Source organism: Abrus precatorius, unplaced genomic scaffold (genome assembly GCF_003935025.1).
Source record: "Abrus precatorius isolate BTA unplaced genomic scaffold, Abrus_2018 Scaffold4, whole genome shotgun sequence".
Lineage (NCBI taxonomy): Eukaryota > Viridiplantae > Streptophyta > Magnoliopsida > Fabales > Fabaceae > Abrus > Abrus precatorius.
In genome coordinates, this window is record NW_020874384.1 from 13,188,564 (window position 1) to 13,210,152 (window position 21,589).

Here is a 21,589-nt window from a genome sequence, read left to right on the forward strand (position 1 = left end):
AACTTTTAATATGATTTATCTAGTGTGATGTATCTTGGAAGAGAATATTGATAACTTCTACTTTAGTATAATGTCTTGTTACTTCTTTCAGGCAATCTTTCATATAGTCCTTTAAACAAACCTTTAGATGATTCTTTAGATAGTCATTTAAATTTGTATGCTTTACTAATCATAAATGATATTTTATATTTAAATATTATGTAACCATTTTTTAGAGACCAACATCTTTAAGATAGAATTGGTTGGTTTTAACATGTTTTCCTTAGAGGTAAGTAAGTGCCTTCAATTTTCATATTACATTTAGGGATACGCGCGTAAGGGTGAAAATACCAAGATTTTTATCTTCCTTTATTTCAGAATAGATCCAAAATATATATTAAAAAAATATTCAAATATTACTTCATTTTCTCTAAAATAAAAAATATTGAGTGAAATAAAAAAAATGTTAATTTTAATTTAACACAATTAAATTCAAAAGACAAATACTTTTATAGATATCATAAGGCACTAATTCTTTCTTACACGTAAAAGTGTCTCAAATTTTAAATTAGTTAAAAAAATTATTTTGTTTTTTTCCTTTTATAATTTTTTAATTTTTTTAAAAAAATTATAGAAGTTTTCTTTTTTCTATTATTCAAGCCAACTTATTTATTTATTTTATTTTTTTATAAAAAATAAAGCAAAATATGAATGACAAAAGTTTGATTCATTTGGATACCTAAGAATGCTATTGATTTTAGGGAGGCATATCTTAATCTAATTGGTACTATAAATCTCACTCAAGTCTAACCATGGATCTCTTCTCAGTATTTTAAATGTTATTAGATTAAAGTGTATTATTCATCAAGTCACAAATTAATTTTCTTAAGAGATTTAAAAATATTATAAATACAAGAATTTAGACTAACAAAATAAATTCTTTTGATTGTACTGAAGCTTGAGTAGTTGTGTGTTAAACAAGGTAAAGACAAATGTGTGTAATTTTATCAATCCAAATACTCTAAGTAAAAGGGTGTGAATACTAAATTTTATCCTACTTTTTTTATTTTAAAAAATTAGAAGCTAATTTGAGGTAATTTTATGTATGAAAATAATTAAAATATATTATTAATATTTTTATTAAAATCTTTGTTTAATTTTTGGTTTAAAATAGAATCTCTTTGTTTTACTTTATAACCAAACGTGACTTTGGGCTAGTTTAGTGCAAAGTTTATTTCTCTTGTGTTCCTTTGAAAAATATTTGTGCTAGTGTATCATTGGTCCAACACACAAAAAAAAAGAAGTTTGATCTAAACAAAAATTAAATAAATAAAAAGGGAGCTTCATTTTTCTTTTACCCATTTTTCTAGTCTTATTTACTTTTAGTTTATTTAGTAAAAATATCTTACTTCTTATTTTAAATTTAATCCTTTTAATTTTTATTTATTAATTATTTAAAGAGAGCTCTAACTCATTGTTGAAAACATGATATGTTTGTACTCATGAAAATATTATTGTGTGATGTATGATTGTGATTATATGTTGGATTGAAACATGTTTCTCTGTCTTTTGATAATTTGAATGATATCAATTTTGAGCATATAAGTATATATGTTATAAACTAAGTCCGAGAGTGGTTGACCTCCAACAATGATTGATTGATATATGATGTAGTAAATGAACTTGAATAAAATAGAGAGAGGAATTAACCAAAATATTAACGTTGAAATGCCAAGTTAGATTTGATAAGAAATATGAAAAAAGAAGTGGAATGGGAAAGGAAATAATAAGGACAAGTGTGGATAGTTAAGGGTTACACTGAGAGTGTGGAAGATGGGGGTGATTTAAGAAATCTTGAAAAAGTAAGGATGGTGGATGTTCTTCTTGAATTGCACATAACAACTGAGAGTAAGAGCATCACAGGTCTCATGCTTATTTCTGGATCTAAACTCTTGACCATGCTTTTGCTAAAAGGAGTCAAGTTGGCAGACGTTGTATTCGTGTAACTGCGGCTATCCAACAACTATCTATGCTAAGGAAGATCTCAAGGGATCCCAGGGACAGTGAAAGTGTGAAATGAGAACTCTAAGTATTAATAAAAAGAGACGAGATAAATTGAATGACTAATAATTATCGCATGCATATGAACATGAATTGCATTGTCTAGTAGAATAAAGTATCATCCTTGTTTCTGTTATTTGATTTTGTTGTGAATTCATGTTTTGGTAAATGAGAAGAGAGACTCATCCTTACAATACTTTTGAGGAAATTAGAATGATAGCACCTCGAGAGACTATTAGACTAATAGATAGTTCTGTAAATTTAAGTTAAATTATATATTGAATGAGTATCATAGAACATGCTATTTTAAGTTGGATGTACATATTAATGACATACCTAATCATATTATGTTAGAAATGAAATTGTATTATGGTATGCCTTTAGACTTTCCTATAAATGATAGGATCCACGGTAACATTCTCTTTTTTTCTAAACAATTAATTTATTAATATAGTTCTAAGTTAAATTATAGTTATTGGTTTTTTGGAAAAAATTGTTATAGAATTAACATGAGATGCTTTAGATAAAATTGTTAGGTATATTTTTAAGAAAATTTTGGTAAATTTTAATTTTGAAATTTTTAAGTTTCAAAAAGTGTCAATTTGTATTGGTTAAAATTGCTGTATAAAGCTAAAAATAATATTTTATTTTAAAAATAATAATAATAATAATAAATGTATATTTTATTTATAAATATTATTTGGAATATAAAAATAATTTTTTTGTAATTAATGAACATTTTTAGATTTTCTGGTTAATTTTAAGTAAATTAGTTATATGCTCAAGTAGAAATTGCGTGTTAAAATTTTGGACACCAGCTAAAGGATCAATAGTGTCAAAAATTATTTTATAATTATGTTTAATATATTTCATGATTATTTTCAAATTTTGAAATTTTTATCTAATTGTTTCAATTAATTACAAAAAAATTAGTGAAAATTCTAATATTATATTATTATTTTCACTATTTAAGATAAGGATTAGTCTCTAAAGCTTCCCACTTCTTCCCTTCACTTCCGTAAGCCCCATTTTCTTTCTCCCAAGGAACTTTGATCATCTTTGGTCTTAATTCCTTAAATTTCAAAGTAAGTTCATTAAAAAAAATTTATATTCCACCTATTTTTATCATTTTGAATACTTTGAACCGATTAAATTTTTATTTTTTTCTTCTTTTTGGGTGCTGGAACAGTGGCATGAGGGTGAGATTTTGTCCAAAAATTTTGTTTCTAAATTATGTTTTAATTAGCTTAATCCTTCTATGTTTTATAATAAATAATTTTAGTGCTTTTTGTTTTGTTAAAAATGCATTTGAGGGTTCAAAATCCTTGGTCTAGAGATGCTGTCCCAAGAGTGTTATGAGGGGAAAATAATTGTTTTTAATCACCTTTAGACTTATAGTATTCCATTTACATCATAGAAAACAATTGTAAGACCAGTAAGCCATTTTGCGAAGATTAGAAAATAATAGTTTCAACTCACTAGTAGAGGGTTGGATGATTAATATCTCTTAACATTGATCATGATTATGTGTAATTTTTTGGTTAGGATCATGATTTGAGAAGTGTGGAAAGAAGATGTTGGTGAGAAAAATCGATATACACTTTAAAGTAAGGGGGAACATATCTATTTTCAAGAGTATAGTAGAAAAATGTTGGGAGATGGGATGTTTAATTCTTTGCTATGTATGTATAAATTATTTGAAGAAATTATAATTATTTCTATACTTAGTGTACAATTCTTGATATTCCTTTTCGAAATTGATTTTATGTGTGATGATGCTTGTATGATAATTGTTTTGTTGAATTCAGTATAAATAATTAATTGTCTAAAATAGTTGAGGAATGAACTATCATTCATGTGGAGTAAGCATATAGAATGTATGTTAAAAGTTGAAAAGAATTGAAGAATTGTGAAATAAAGATATTTAAAAAAATGGAAAAAATTTGAGATAAAATTTGATGGGTTTTGAAAAAGTGTTTTAGAAATTGATAAATGGAATTGTGGTTAATTTTCTTTTTAAGAAAATGATTTTTTTAAAAAAAATATTTTTTTAATTTCAAGTGGTTTGATAAAAAAAAATTTATTTAATAGTTTTTATATATATTTAAAGTATACCTATATATATATTTAAATAATTTAAAGTATTTTAATTCATTTTAAAGTATTTTAAATGAGTATTTTGAAATGTGGTGATAATTGGAAAAGGGTATTTGAGAACCATTGAAATAGCTGGAAAGTTGTGAAATGTGGTGGTGGTAAGTCTCTGCTTAAAATTAGAAGTATATTAGAATTTTCTGGCTGTTTTGCAGAGAGAAGAAAATTTGAAAATATTTGAATTATAGTGAAAACTCTGCCAAATTATCGGTGGAATTTCGAAACATATGTTGTTGATTAAAAAGAAATGTTTAATATCTAATTAAAAGACTGAAATTAGGTTCATGCATCATAAGCAAGTAATGATGATGGTGTTGGATGGGAAGTATACGAAATATAGGGGAGACTTCAGGTTAGTCTTGGGGATAGTCGGGTGTAATTGAGCCAGGCAAAGGCCAGGGCTTGCAACCCTGTGCTGTCAGTTCTCACTGCAAAACTGGACTATCCTGACAGAACCCGATGGATTCTCAGAATCAGTTGAGCTATACCTTTGAAACTATCTAATGAAATGGTTATGACCAAGAATGGTTGGTGACAGTGAACTCCTGATCCTTCCCAGAAAGAAAGAAAGAGAAAAAGAAAAAGAAAATGGTTTGAGCTGACATGCATGTGTCAGTATAACAATTAACTAGGTGATGCACAGAATCATACATGGCATGTACATTGTGTGTTGAGTTGTTGCTATTTGTTATAATGATTGTAAATATCTTGACGTGTTTTCTACTGTACTTTGGTTGAAATGGGTTTGTCTCACCCTTTTAGTTGTTATGTGTGTTGTATGTGAATATGTTTAGTAGGTGAGGACACAAATGGCCCGACCACCGTACCAGTTCAGCGTCACGGTTAGATATGATCCTGAAGGAAGATGGGCGCACGATTGAGAGCGACAACAGTTCACCCATACTGGCACTATTACCTTTTTGTTAGATAGAAACGGGTCAGGCCCACGTGCATACCCCATCCCCATCAGGGTACCCATGAGACTCACTTTTCTATTTCCTCCTGGAGTACAGTTTAGGAGACCCTATGTCCCACCTCTTGTCCCTGAATTATCGCCCCCAATATTATCTCTGAATTTCCTTAGATCTTTAGGGCCTTATGTATCACCTGTTGTACGACCCAATATAGCGAACATACCTCTACTCAGACACATATCCATCTCATCCACTTCAAATTTGACTTCATTTAGTTCTTCTGACTCTCTGAATTTCTCTCACTATTCAAACACCCCTACTGCTACTAGAAAGAAAAGGACTTCTTCTCAGGCCGGACTTCTTCCTGGTTTTGATTCCTTTAAGCAGGAACCTAGTGGGAAAGAAGAGTAAGCTAATGCCAAGTAAAGTATAACTTGTACATATATATAGATATTATTACTAGTGACTGAGGGAACGGGTAAATAGAAATCCTCAACCGTTGTTAACTTTTGGAGGAAATGGTATTTTTAATAATCATGGGTCTAGGGGGAAAGCTTGTGAGGTCATTTTTGTTGTTGTTGTCTCTGATATTGTGACCCCACTTTATTTTGTATGTAAATCAACTATGTTTATATGACTGGATGACTGTATATTTTGACAGATGATATGTATATATGTATTTGGATAACTGGTATAGATGGTGTATTTAGTTTCTATTAATGTGAACAGACGTAAACTTATACATCTAGCTTTCTTACTGCTTGGATTATTTTAATATTATACTTATATTGATGGCGTAATGAGTAGTAAGGGTGTCACATCCACCACACTCTATGTATATATATATATATATATATATATATATATATATATATATTTATAGAGGTATGGTTAGAACTCTAACAGTTGTGACTTACTTGTGCACGTATCATGATCATGATTTTCTTGGGAGATCGACCCGAGTTACTTTTGAGTGGGTTCCGACTGCGGAAGTTACTGCAGACTCTAGAAATCTTGATCTTAGATCAGACGAGGATCTTGACTTCGAAGACCTTGAGAAGATAGAGAGATGACATGGAGATGACTAATATTGTCTTTAGTCTTTTTGGTAAATAGATTACTCATTAGGACTCAGTACATTTATATTTTGTAAATGATGCATATATAAGAGTCCTAATGTATTATGAAGTTATATTTTGTAAATAATAAACTCTTGAAAATTAATGATAACAATGTACATTAATATCATTTTGACTTTCCATTTATATTTGTTTATTTCCTATCACTTTAATATGTAAATTTTTATGAGTATGAGTAAATTAAATAAAAATTTTATTCTTCCACATGTTCTATTCAGCTTGCAAATGAATTTATTTTAAATTTTCTCCTTTTAACTCCAAAACTTATTTTTTTTATTGAATTAAATAAATATGGATGTTACACACTCTTACAATAAATTTTATTTTTACATTTTTATATTTTTATAATTTTTCTAAAATTTTACTTAGTTAATAATTTGTATTTATTTGTTTAGATTATAAATACTAGTCTTTGCATATAGTAATGGAAATGATGGGATGGAAAGGTCATATTAAAAATTAAAATTCTTAATAAAACGTGTTTGTAACTTTAGTGTTTTCATTTATTTAATCATTTGTCTAATTTGTTTGTTTATCATGCCTTTTATTTTTATTTTTATTTTATTTTTATATAATATGCATATAATTTGATTTAAATTTATGCATTATTTTTCTTATTCTATGATTAGTAAATTATATTTTCTTCTAAAATTGTATAATATAATATAATAAATAAATAAATAAAAATAAAAATAATTTATAATAATAACGTATAATTTTTTTATCGTAATATAAATTAATAAAGTTTATATATACTTACATTACTCTAGACTTTATATAATACAATTTTATTATATTCTAACTTTTTTTAGTTAATAATTATTTATCAATTAATCAAAATATGTTATATTAAATTTTTTTTTTTAACTATTGAATTGTTAACCCATCAATTAGACTAGGCCAAAATTATTTTATTAATGTGATATTTTATAATATTAATATGGAGAGACTTTACTTTTATACATTATAAATTGTCAAAGTTAATATATATCAATGTTTTTTTACATCTCATAGACCATAAGCGTAATTAAAAATTTAATCAATTATATAATTTTTTATTTAACTAAAATTTATTCCTTAAATATTCTTCTAATAAATTATTAAATAATATAAATTAATTTTAAAACTTAATCGTAAGTCATCTCCTATTAATTTTATATTTTACTGGTTGGTAAAAGTATACTTCTTTTATTAAATATTTCATCGATTGATCAAAACATTATTTTAAATATTTTTCTATTTTATTACTAAACATAATTTATCTATTAATTAATTAGTTAAATTAAATTTATTTCACTTGATTAATGCAGTAATTTACAATACTAATGTGTAGAGATTGTACTTTTACTTATTATAAATTACTGATACTTTTATTTATCAACACTACCTTGAGTCTCATGCAAATACAAATTTAGTAATCATATTTTAACTTCTTTTAATCAAATAATTATCACTACTACTTAACCTAAATATTTCTTTCTCCTTAAAATTTCTTTTTGTTAAATAAAATTAATTGTATCTTTAAAAATTTCAAGTCATGTTTCTAACTTTAATAAATATTTTATCATACTTTGTTTTATAATACCACTGTGTGATTTATATTTTTTTGAGCTGTTGAATCAATCGTAAAGGATTTATGTGTAACTTACATTATCTTAAATTCTTTATAATAAATTTTTTTAATTAAAATACTCTCTTAAATATTTTAAATTAAAATATTTTATTGTAATTATTAATTTTCTTCTTCTTACAATGATTTATATAGGTGTGTGATCTCCCTTCGCGTCTTATATAGTTTAATGTAGGATAATATGTATAGTCATGTTATCTTGTATCTTAAATATTATAATTTTATAAAAATAATTTTATTTTAAATAATTATATATTTATTAAATTTTGAATTAACAAACTTTCTCTATAATTTTAAGATAGAACTACATGGCTTTGAGTTCCTTATTAAATCAGGAAATACACTAAAGTAAGAACTGATATTCGTCAAGTCAAAATAATTTTTTTTTTCTTTTCTACAATATCAACGAATTCTCTTCCTTTTAAAAAATAAATGATAAAAATTAGTGTTTATAGTTTAGATAAATAAATTGTTTAAATAGACATTATAGGATGATAATAACTTCCCTGCATAGAAACAATTCACAAACATGCTTTCGTCGTCCCGTTGTGACCACCCATTTTCTAACAAAGGGTTTATACTTTTATCCATAAAAATTTATGTTGAAATTATTAGACCTAGGCAAAAGGTGTCAAACCACATTAAAATTGTGCATCTGCATGTGTGTGTTTTCTTTTTTTATTAATTATTTTCTTTTTCATGTGAGTACTTTCAAGGATAAAGAATGCATAAGACTTAACATTTTCCCAAAATAGTGGTATCAAGCCAATGTTGTCTAGGTGACTGACTCAAACAAGTAACTAAAGCCTTCCAAACAATACATAAATTGAGCAACATATTTTGGTGATTAGAACTAACAATGGTACAAATTTAAACGAACAACATTATTGATCAAGGACTCTCATATTCTTATGTCGCGTAGATACTCGTTGGAAAAAAAAATGACAGAAATTTATTAGAAGAGGAGTTTCATAATGAAATAGACTTAAACTTGACTGGGAGATTATTGAGATATCAAGTATAAGTACATAAGTCTCACATTAGATGTGAATAAAGAAAGTGAGCAACATATAAATGAAAAGAATCCAAAATTTATGTGACAAGGACCAAAAACCTTGAGAATTTTGATTAAGTGGCATTCAAGTTTGTTCGTATGATTTACTTAATGACTTGTAGATAAGAAATTTTTGTGTGTTTTAAGTAGTCTCATATGCCTCAACAATGATATTAGAGTGAGATTTTTGCCCAGAATAAGAGAGAAAAAGAAAAAAAGAAATAGCTGAATAAAATTTATTTTTTTTACAAGTTATTCTCTTTTGCCAACAAATCTTATACATTTTGCAGTAGGTCATGGATCTTCTGAATTGTTTGAATAGTTACTGAATTATATAATTTTTCTTAACAAGCATGTATCACGGGTTAGGTGTAATTTTCCCTACACTTTTAATTAATGAATAATTTTTTTATAAAAATAAACTAAAATTATTGGAACTTGTTTATCGAATGCATACCTATATTGCACATGACATTATAATATACATAAATTAGATTTCATTTGAAAATTTGAACGAAATATACAAGAAAAATATTCCATATATCTTGATGCATGGATTAAATAAACAAAACAAACAAAAGATTGAAAACATGTACGTATGGAAGTCACGTGGAAAAGGTCCTGAAACCTCCATTATTGCATGTAACGATGAAAGCTACTGACAAATAATTTTTATTTTCTGATCCGCAAGCCGGAAGAATTCGATGAAAAAAGAAATGCTTTGTGCCCACTACATGTTTGCCATTGTTTGGAATTTTTCAAAGTAATAATTAAGAAAAATATTAATAATAATCCTTCATGTTCCTGTTATATAACAAAAATTATTGAAAAATATTTATTACATTAAAAATAAAAATATAATAATTTTTTATAATATAACAAATACTTATAAAAAATTATTTTTATATACTTAAAATTGACATAAACACTGATTTTAACAAAATCAAAAGAATAATGTGTACATGCCCCACGCATATGCGTAAACAAATAGTGCGTGATTTTCTTCAACTTGCACCACTGGTTGATGCTATAAAAGTATCGTCCAACGACTAAATTCTCATCCAATTCCTATTAGTAAATTACCATTCATATTCAACATAACCCAATGGCTTCAATGGGTGGTCAAGAGGCAAATGAACAAGATCACAAGCTAACTCTCTCCCTTCCGAGAGAGAAAGGTTGGGCATGTTCATATCTCTATTTATTTCAAGATTTTTGGTTCCCTTCAATTCATATTCATGGTGTAAACAACTGTCAAAAATACTTTCAAGCAAAAGACAATGATGTTTTAGTTGCTAGCATTCCAAAATCAGGCACCACTTGGTTGAAAGCCCTTACTTTTTCCGTTGTAAATCGCCAACGCTTCACTTTTGAGAACCATCCATTACTTACTTCCAATCCTCATGAACTCGTACCTTTCCTTGAGTTTGTCTTTCGTGAAGGTATCAATGACCAAATTCATCAGTACCTATCAAACTTGACCGAGCCAAGACATTTTGGTACTCATATTCCATTTCCTTCATTGCCTAAATCAATCAAGGAATCTAATTGTAGGATCATTTATATTTGTAGAAACCCATTTGATACTTTTATTTCAGCCTGGACTTTCTTCAATAAAATTAAGCCAGAGTCTTCACCTGAATTAACCATAGAGGATGCTTTTGAAAGGTACTACAAGGGAATAATTGGGTTTGGTCCATATTCGAACCACATGCTAGGTTACTGGAAGGAGAGCATAGATAAACCAAACAAGATTCTTTTCTTGAAGTATGAGGATCTTAAAGAAGATGCTAATTTTCACGTGAAAAGAATTGCCGAATTCTTGGGTTGTCCTTTTACCCAGGAGGAGGAAAGTAGTGGAGTGATTGAAAGCATAATTAAGCTATGTAGCTTTGAAAAGATGAAGGATTTAAAAGTCAATAAATCTGGAATTGTAGATATGAACATTGAGAAAAAGAACTATTTTCGGAAAGGTGAAATCGGAGATTGGGTAAATTACCTTTCCCCTTCTATGGTAGAAAAACTATCCAAAAGCATCAAAGAAAAATTAACTGGATCGGGTCTATCGTTTAAACCGTGTCCTTAAAGCCAGTGATCAACATATTTTGTGGTTAGTTTATATAATAAGCGACTACAAGAAACAAGCATGTAGCAGTAATGTGCAAGACAAATGCTATTGTAGTTTTTTGTTATCATCCATCCATGTTTTGTTGGATAAGAAATGTGTGTTAAAGTTACGAGTAAAGCCTTTTTTTTCTTTTTTTTTCTTTTCTTTTCTTTCTCTAAGTTAATATAAATGCTTTATTTACTTGTTTTGTGGAATTCTAAGATGCTCACACTATCCTTTCGCAGCGCTATTTCTTTCTGAAGTTTGTAACTGCAAAGCAATAAGTTATAACTTGTGTAGTTTACTTTTTTAAAAATAATAATATTGCGTTTATATTAAAATGATAGCAATAAAATGGGCACAGCATCACTTGGTTCAATATAATTATTTTCTTTTACGAATATCTTTCAAATATTTATTAGTTGTTAGTTCTTATATATATTCAATTCACTCTATCGACATGCGTTGATTCAAGAGATAGAAGATGTGGGGATGGGGTGGGGCCGAATTCTGAACCTAGAAGAGAAAGAAACCTATTCTAAATAAACTCAAATCTTCTCTATCATTGTCATCAGTAACTACATTCTTCTAGCCCTTTTCTATTTTCTCCTCAACGATTTTGCAAATAAGAGAGGCTAGGGCAAGTCATCAACCTAAAGTAGAGAAAATTTGCAATAAAGCTTTTCAACTCGTCATATTTTGCTCTTCCTTTTCCTTATTGGTTTTCATTCTTTGACGAATCTGGCAAGGTTCCAAAAGCTCCTTCAAAGTTTTCAGTAGATTTCGCATGATTAATGTTGTCGGGTTCTTATAGTAGGTAAAGCGGGTAGTTGCGAGTTGTGAAAGTTTCTAGAATTTATACTTTCTTCATCACTCACTATGCTAGTAAGCAGATTTAAGAACAGTTCCATTTGAACTTAGAAAGCAGTTATTAATACTATAAAATTTTGCACTATCTAATGTCTTGCATTGAAAAGATTGGTTATTTAACTGCTCTCAAATGTTAACTTTAGAGAGCGATTGTTTGCCTAACCACTCTCATGAGTATATTTAAGAAAGCGATTCCATGTAAAATTGCTCTCTATACTACATACTTTAGCGAACGGTTAGGCGCGCAATCACTCTCTAAAGTTGAGATAAGAGAGCGGTCCTCGTGAAACTGCTCTCAAAAGCTTTCATAAAGAGAGCGGTTCAAACACATTTACTCTCTTATCTCACTTTTTAGAGTGGTTTCATATTAACTGCATTCCAAAGTCTACTTCTCAGAGTTATTATTTTTTAACTGCTCTCTAAAGTGTACTTCTAAGAGTGGTTTTTGGTGAACCGCTCTCTCAAGTTTAGAAAAATTTTGTTAGGATTTTAGTAAAATTGACATTATCTTAATTTTTAATTTGGCATACATAATAAACCATATATTATTCAGAAACAGTGCAAACAGAATAGAAATGTAAAATAGCCAGATGTACCAAAATTTCAAACCACATGCACATTACATTTAGCAATCAGAAATTAAATCAATTTTGGAACATATGAATATCTATCACAAAGTAACATAACATTAATACATCAAAAATGCATCTGTACAGATTACAATTACAGAGAACCACAATTAAAAAAGCTTAACAATCTATACATTTTTGCCTTCAGTATTTACAAATATGACTAGGTCTTGTAAAAAAAACACTAACAATCTATTGTGCTTAATGTGTTCTTTAAATATCTATGGTACAGATATGCACACTATTTCTTTTGCACTTGATGAATTATGTTTTCAGGAAAGGTTTGAAACTCAAATGCTGGAAAATACTAAAAACAAAACAATGTACAAAGCTTAATTAAGTTAAATATAATCCAAATAGGTAGACACTTAACTAGAAGAAATAGAAATGATATATGAAGATTTTGGATATGGAGTCCTCTTACATTAACTGGGATTGTAGTTTGTCCATAGTGCAAAGCATCTCCAACAAAGAGACACACATAATATGCATAGTCATCATTATTTGTTTGCTTAGGACACTTTGTGGAGGAAAACAACATAAAACCCATGATTAATGCAGAATTATATAAATATAAAATATACAATGTTATAAGTTTAAAAGTAAAAGAGGTTTTTGTATCATATATATACCTATACAGTGACCATCTTGTTTGATGCATCTTTATCCTAGAGGGCTGCACTTTGATATGTGACAAGAACACTAACAATGGTGGATGAAAGAAGTAAGTTACATTTCAACCACATTCATATATGATAGACTATAAATAAAATTATGCATACTTACTTATTAAATAGGTTCTGCATATGTGTTTTGGTCTTCAGTTCTTTGCGTAGGAGATCCATATAATACATTGTCTCATTAGAGGTGTTAATGGCAACCAGGACCCAATGTTTTCTACTAATAGTGAAAATAAATATTTAAGATTACAATAATTAAATATGATAATGAAAATTATAAAACAAATATGCATGTCATAAGAATGACTTACCTAACATTAATGTAAGATACGAAAATCAAATGATCTTAACCCATATGACACTTCAACATGTCAATCATATGTTGATGTGGGGTCGGATTAAGGCTTTTGTCCATTTCATACAAAAATATAAATGAAAATTCACTTGTCTTATTTGTCCTTTACAAGTAAGCTTCACATAAATATCTTGTAATTGAAAAAAAGAATCAAACTGCGTTAAATAAAGAAATGAACATAAAGTAATTATATGTTGCTACAATTATACAAATGGTATAAACAATTACCTAATGTAGAGGTTGACGTTGGAGGCACTCAACCAATGGCGACATATGACCTCTAATATGTTTTCTTTTCCTACTATGTCAGAAAACTCTTTTCTCCAATACTCAATTGTCTTGTAGCAATATCAATAGCTTGATCACTTCTAATGTAAAGCTTCATTATATCAAAGCACGTAGCACCTTGGGCTTATGCCAACTTAGAAAGCTCAGATAAGTTACAAATAACACCTTTATTGTTTGAACCAGCAATCGATTTCTTTGTGTAACCTGTCTATTTTTCTAACCCTTTACTTGATAATGAGGCAACCTGAAATATATCAAAGTTTGATTATGGAATGAAACATTAATAAATTATGCATCCAGTCCAAATTTATAAAGAAAATTATTGTTACATATCTTGGGTCGTAAAGTGATTAGGGACAATGGTCAGGCAACATAAATACCAATTGCATCTCTTAAGCAATTGAGGTTTGTATCTTCATTAAGGACGAGTAATGCAGTCTCTTCTTCATGTCGTTGTACTACCTCTATTGAGACCTTACCATGGTTTGGAGGAAGAGCAATATTGTGTAAGGAGTCCCCAACCACAGTATGATATACTCTTCCTCTTGCAACCACGTGATATGGGGTGCTCAAATACAGTATGCAGTCATGATCATCCTACAAAGACTTGAAATATAATAATACTTAAATTTAATTGTAAGTAATTAATAGTGAATGAAAAGGAAAACTTATTTTCAAGTGAAAAATACCCCTGGAATCTCTATAGATGCAACTAGTGTGTAGTTGCCTCTTTGGCTGTTACATGGCACATCTAGCTACAATTGGGGGCCTACCTCCACTAGTGGATGCATTTGAGGAGGAATACTGAATGAAGGTGGCATGGAACTAGGCATGAATGGTGGTGGGGTGGCAATAAGGTTGAATAACATTTGACCTGACATAAATAGGGACAGTCCTTGACCCCTATCAACTATGCCACAATATTTGTCAAATGCGCTACCTAATGCTTCATGTTCTGCCACTCAGTAAATGATGGTTGTGGATATGATGGTGTTGGGCCAAATGCAAATTTTTGGGTTAATCCAAAACCTGTAGCTTTCACATGACCAAAATGCTCTATTACACCAAATGCTTGAGATAATATATCATTTGGGCTATTGATTTAGACTCAGCCTCTGAAGCAGCCTATGAAAGGGTTTCCTATAACAAACATAACATCAACCATCAGTATATTTTGCAATGTTCAAATAGAGGAAAAATAATCAAAGTACTTATTCAATAATTTAAAACACAAATTCATGGACCATTTTTTGAACTCCTTCATCATTAATACCACCTTGTTTGTTAAGCCTAGCAGCCTTCCATGGGACATGTCAACGTACAGAGGTCACATTAAACTCAGATGAAGCAATCTATACAAAGACTTAATAATTACATGTCTTAAACATGAGATCACAGTAAAATAAACCTTTGAAGATTACATATCCAAAAATAATACATATCAAATTCTACTCTAACTGAGCATATCCTTTAGTTGACCGTCTATATCTATACGACATTTTTTTGGCCTCACTTTCTTTCTGAGTTTTGTATTTCAAAAGAAAACCAAATTAGTTACCAAGTGTAAATAGCATGATCATTGAAGTAAATAAAAGTCTAATTATAATACCTTAAAATCGTCTATGCAGCTTTGCTTTACAAAGTCCACCCAGTGATCAGTGACAATGATGAATCTCTGATACTTCTCTGGAGAATGGGGGAGACAATTTCCATCTTCATTTAAGATTTGTTTTCTCATCCGTGTACAAAATGCACGAAGATCTCATCCTGCTAATGCAAGTACAAAGTCTTTGTGCATGTCTTGCACTTCAAAAGTTTGCTACGTTGGAAAAAAAAAACATATATCATATAGCATACCAGCATTATGTAGAACACTACAATGAGATAATACCCTCTTCATGATTATGTCTTACATAAAAGTCTCTATCATCTATTATTGTATTTGTAATTGACATGTGTTTTACACTTCTTAAAGGATCGTCATCAACAATAACTTCTTCTTCCATGAATTCACCATCAGTTAAAGCATTAATTTTATTAGACAGCAAGACAATTAACCATGACTTGTCAACAGGATCAAGGATATAAAACACTTGTTGCACCTGTGATGCAAGGATAAATAAGTCATTTTGATAACTCACCCTCTTAAAATTGACTCTTATAAAGCTAAGTTGTCAAATTGAACCCCCACTATTGTTGTCAACTCACTTGCATCCAAATGTTGCTACTCAAAACTTTGTGTAATTGTTGGATCTTTTCCTTCAAACACGGCAAGTGTACCGAGTCTGTTGCAAGTAATAACTGGTAGAGTACCAAAATATCGTCCTCAGAGAGCAATTCAAATGTATTAATTAATAAGATACAAATTAATTGAGCTTATATACAATAGAATCGATGAATGATTTTCATGTAATATTAAACAACAATTAAAATAGGGTAAAATTCAAGTTTAAAAGCTGGGATTGAATTTCATCTATCTCTCCCTCTATATTCCAGTAATCCAGTGATAAATATAACAATCATTTCCAATGAATCTGATGAAAAATACGAAAATCATATATGTCAATTCCTTGAAAATATATTCTTAAGATAATTTCTCAAATATTGATTTCTCAAATAGTTAATAAACTATCCAACATTAAAATTGGGATTTAAAAGCAATCAACAACTTGAAATCTATTCCTAGAACAACCAGTTATTGAGTAATCTCAATCACATCTAGATCTAAATAATATCTTCCCAAATACAACTCAGATCTGAACTCCAGAGATCGTTAAATAACTAGATTCACCCATTAAAACGGATTGAAATCACCAAATCATTAGAAATAAAGAAAAAACAGCTATATTTATATAGATTACTAAGAATACAGCAGGTTTGAAGATTTACATTCGATCCCATAAGAATATTTAGCTGCTCATGGCAACCATAACAACAAAAACGGAGATACAGATGGAATAAAGCATTAAAAAAATGAGTATTCCTACTCTTCTTCTCTACCTTGCGCCATCTGGACCTTTGGAAACGAAGATGGAACAGTAAACCCTTCACTTGAACATAAAAGTTGCCTTTTATGCTGGTCTGGTCGAACTTCTCTCCCTACAGCGAAATGGCCTCGCTGTAGCGAGAAATGGATATATAAATTAGGTCATTTTGTTTTCTTCTCTCTACAGCGACACAAAAGCCTCTCGCTACAACGACCACTTCTCACTATAGCGATAGGGGAACAGATTCACCCTCCCTTCAGTGCGCATTCTCGCTGCAGCGAGTGTTTCTCGCTACAGCGAGAAACTTCCAGAAGTTAACTTTCCTGCAACTTTTCATGCTTCAACTACTCCTCCTCTGACTTTTGCTAATCTTCTTCAACCTTAAGTGATGTTTCTCTTGTGATTATAGCTACAATATAGATCAAAAAGAGATTAAAACATTACAATTACATTCATTTGTAAATATATATATATATATATATATATATATATATATATATATATTTGTAAGAGTTTCAATTTTAAAGCGAATTTAACAAAATAATTCAACTTTTAACATAAAAAGTGTTCAAGTTACCATCTCAAATCACTTATTTTATACACTTATCAGTAATCCAATTCCCATATGTGTTCATTGACCCAAAGTAAGACATGATGGCATAAATAAGATTTCTATCCTTTGCACTGGATATATAGAGCAATTCAGCAACAAAAGTGACCCCATTATTTTGCATTGTACTTTGGTCATCATGCTCTACTATGTAAAAGGTGAACCTATTGATTAGGTAAAAAGTGTATGAAAATGCATCAACACAAGGACCTTTATTCTCAATCAACTACTCATAAACATACTTTTTTAGCCATGGAATGAATCTCTGGTTATGTTTTTTTTTTTAATTCAATTCTCACCTCTGTTAGGATTTGCACGCTTTAATATTTCTTTTTGCATTATTATGAAAGGTTCTATTTTAGGGGTGTTTTGTAAAACATACAAGTATGCTTGATCCTGTTGTACTCTCGAAAACCCTATTTGTTGACAACCAATGCTACCTTCCCTTAAAATCCTTTATGTGACACAATTTTGGAAGGCCAAATGATTCCATATTTGACAAGTATTCATTACAAAATTCAACATCTTTTTCAACTAAATATCATTTAGCAATGTGCTTGTAACATCCTAAACCTTTAAATTTTAAAAAGTTGCTTATTTCATTTATACAACTCAGTATACTGTATAAATATTTCATATATGAAAAATATTCTCAGTATAAATAGATAAAATACCTATTTGTAATTAATATCGTTTACAAGATTTACCAATACAGAAATTATCAAATAAATAACAGTAAGCATAAATCATATTTATTCGAAATAAATTTTTACAACATTGATACAAAACCTGCAGTAATGCATATTTCATATAATAATTTACAAACTATTTGGTAAAACAAGTGGGACTCAAAATAATATGTACATGACCAAAGTAATTACATCTCAAATGCAATTTAAGTCCCAAAGCAGCTCCAAAATATGTTTCAACACTGAGAACCCAGTACTAGTCAATTCTATGCCAGCTTTCTATCTCTATCAGGTCTTCAAAATCAAGATCATCGTCTGATCTAAGATAAAGATCGCCTAGATCAGTTGTGACTTCAGTACCAGTAACTCTTTCAAAAGTCCATCTGGATGGTCTTCCGAGATGGTCATAATCGTGATAAGTAAACAGATATGTGATGGCTGTCGGAGTCCTAACAGTACCATTATACATATAAATACACAAGGTTTGATGTATTGTATTCCTAGGAAAACCAAACGAAATACTACAAAAGAAATCCATTTCTAATGTAACAAGAGTTCTAGGTTCAATTTCTACCAAAACAACAAATTTAAAGTAACATAGTCGTTGATATTCATTAAATACATAATTTAACCTATAATGTACTTAACTATCTACTAGTCTAACTCTTTCCTAAGGCTCTGTCATCCTAATCTCCTGAAAATATTAGTAAGGATGAGCTTCGATTTTATCATTTAAACATAATATTAATTTAAAGACCAACATTATAGCACAATCACAATCATAGAACACAAGGCAAAGAATCATAAAATCATGAATCTCAAAGCAATATATATCACATATACATATATTCCATCACAACTCATTACATTCCTCTATTTCGGATACGCATTCCCAGTGCACTGTGATCATAGACATACGATGCCTCCAGCAATTCTTGAGGTCTTACACAACTAGGTAAATAGTCACTGGTTAGCCCATGCATACGGATACAACGTATACAATAACAGCCCCTTAGCAAGGGTATAGTCAGGAGCCTAGTCAGGAAACGAGTGTGAGGCCATGTAGCGCATTTGTAACACCTTAAATTTTCCTTTAACAAGTAATAAATTTTCGTAGCGGATAAAATAAATTTATTTTTGAATACATATAAATTTCAAAATTTCATTAAAGACATTCCCAAAATACCATTTTCAATCAAAATCTGCTCAAGTATACAACTAAATAATTGAATAAATCGTTTACAAACTTTGGTCAACACAAAATATAGTTAAATAATTCAATACAAAGTTCCCAAATTTTTCTCAACCCCTACAGAGCAGTCTTCCTTCTAATACTCTCGGATTATGATCCTAGGACGAGCCACACATCTTTATCTCTTCACATTCGTTACCTGAAAATATTAGTAAGGGTGAGTACCTCCCGCCCCACTAAATCTCTGGTTAACAAGAATAAGATAATTGCATGTTTATTTACATAATACCAGAAATACTATTTTACATGGATTTGTATCAACAATGATACTCAATCACTAAATTACCATAACAAGAAGCATACAAGATAAACAATCAATCATGTTTATACTTCAGATAGATCATGCATTTTCTACTAATCAGCACATCGTAATACATGTATTATACCACGTCAATTGATATGTCACAACACATGTGTCCTAATCACACCCATCGATGTATTACAATACATATATCATAACAACTTCGATCGACATGTTATAATGCATATATTATAGCTATACAATCTCTGTACTAATTCATACACATCACACTTTCACATTTATTTACACATTCACATTCGATGCCCTTAGGATCTCTTGAGGACTTCACAGCTTAGATAGCCGCCGGTTAGCCACAGCAACACGAATACACGTGTGCCAACCCAGCCCCTTCTAGCAAAGGTATAGTCAAGAGTCTCGTCAGGAAATGAGTGTGTGGCTTATGAATGCTTTTATTTTCAGTAAATCGTTGTGCACTATCCACACAAGCATTCATCACCCTCATTTTTCCAAGATTTTCCAAATCTTCTCCGGACTCTATACCCCCAGTTGTATCATTGTGGCTATCTAAACTTACCACCACATTTCTCATTCTTTCCACACTTTTTTATAGAGCAACGAGTCATAATACGTGAGCCTTAACCAAATAATTTAGTGTATTACAATACATATATTATGAGTATATCCTTTGGATCGTACCACAATACCTGTATTGCAATTACATTCATTCATCTATTCTAACTCCTATATTACAATTACTCTTTCCAGCATTTCATTCACATTCGTATTTGCATACAACACACAGTGCCCACATTCAGTCACAGCACACAGCACATAGTCTATATTCATTTTTAACAACATTCAATATGTCATCTACACCTATTTCTAACCATTTGCTTTATTCAATCATCGACATGCTCACACATCATACAATAAATACAATGTGTCAGAGGTCGGACACCTCCGGACTCAGTCCAATCATACCATCCTCCATTCACATTTCTCAATAATAACAATAAAGTCGTCTACCCTAAAGTTTAGCATAATCCATCATACCGAAAGTATCAATTGGTATATTTCTCACTATCTCTAACAATGTCTACTTAGTAAAATCCTAATATTCCTCGAGGACCATTTCATTTAGAGCCTTTATTACAATATACTTTTGGATAATTATCAAAGTAGTTAAGGATTTCCCCCTTTTTACACTACCCAAGAGAGGTTAGGGTTTGGGATTTACTCCCCCTTACCTTAGAATGGAGACCCACCACGAAATCCATGATAGAATAGCTCCCCACACGGATCCTTCGTCCCTAAACCATGGGAATCCCCATGAGAAACCGAGAATACAAGAAGATGGGGCAAGAAACCAAAACCCTAACTCACAAACTTACCTCCAAGCGTCCCAAACTTGATTTCAACCTTTAATCTAACTTCCAAGCATCTTTGGAGGCAATTTAATTGGTTAAAACAGGTTAGGACTATAGAGAATCGAAAGGATTTCAAAGGGAGATAGAACAAATGGGTTTCTCGAACCCTAAACCCTTCAAATACCCCTCTGATCGCGACATGCTCACTACAGTGACACATTCTCGCTGCAGTGACGTCCTTTGTCACTACAACAAAAATCTCAGAGAAAATTACACCCTGATTTCTGCAGAATCTCGCTACAGCGAGACTGCACCCAAAAATGTGCCTTAAACTATCGCTTTGTTGCTACAACGAGAAGGTGACAGTTTTATGCCTTTCTCCTAGGGCCCTCTTGATACAGCAAGAACACCCTGTACCAGACACCTAGCTAATATTTCAATCTAGCCCCAAACATATTCAAACAGACTCATACGCATCCATATTCATCTCACGCATTTAGACCACCATCCAATACACATCATTATCAATAATCAATCATACAAACACATGGAAATTTATATA

At 30.1% G+C, this 21,589-nt stretch overlaps 1 protein-coding gene across 1 annotated transcript; it reads left to right on the top strand.

Moving 5' to 3' along the window:
• The first annotated feature begins 9,988 nt into the window (after window positions 1-9,988).
• On the top strand, window positions 9,989-11,173 carry LOC113865085 (cytosolic sulfotransferase 15-like). Its single transcript, XM_027499451.1, has one exon. It carries the CDS (start codon window positions 10,037-10,039, stop codon window positions 11,015-11,017), a length of 981 nt encoding a protein of 326 aa, XP_027355252.1. The 5' UTR covers window positions 9,989-10,036; the 3' UTR covers window positions 11,018-11,173.
• Window positions 11,174-21,589: the final 10,416 nt, after the last annotated feature.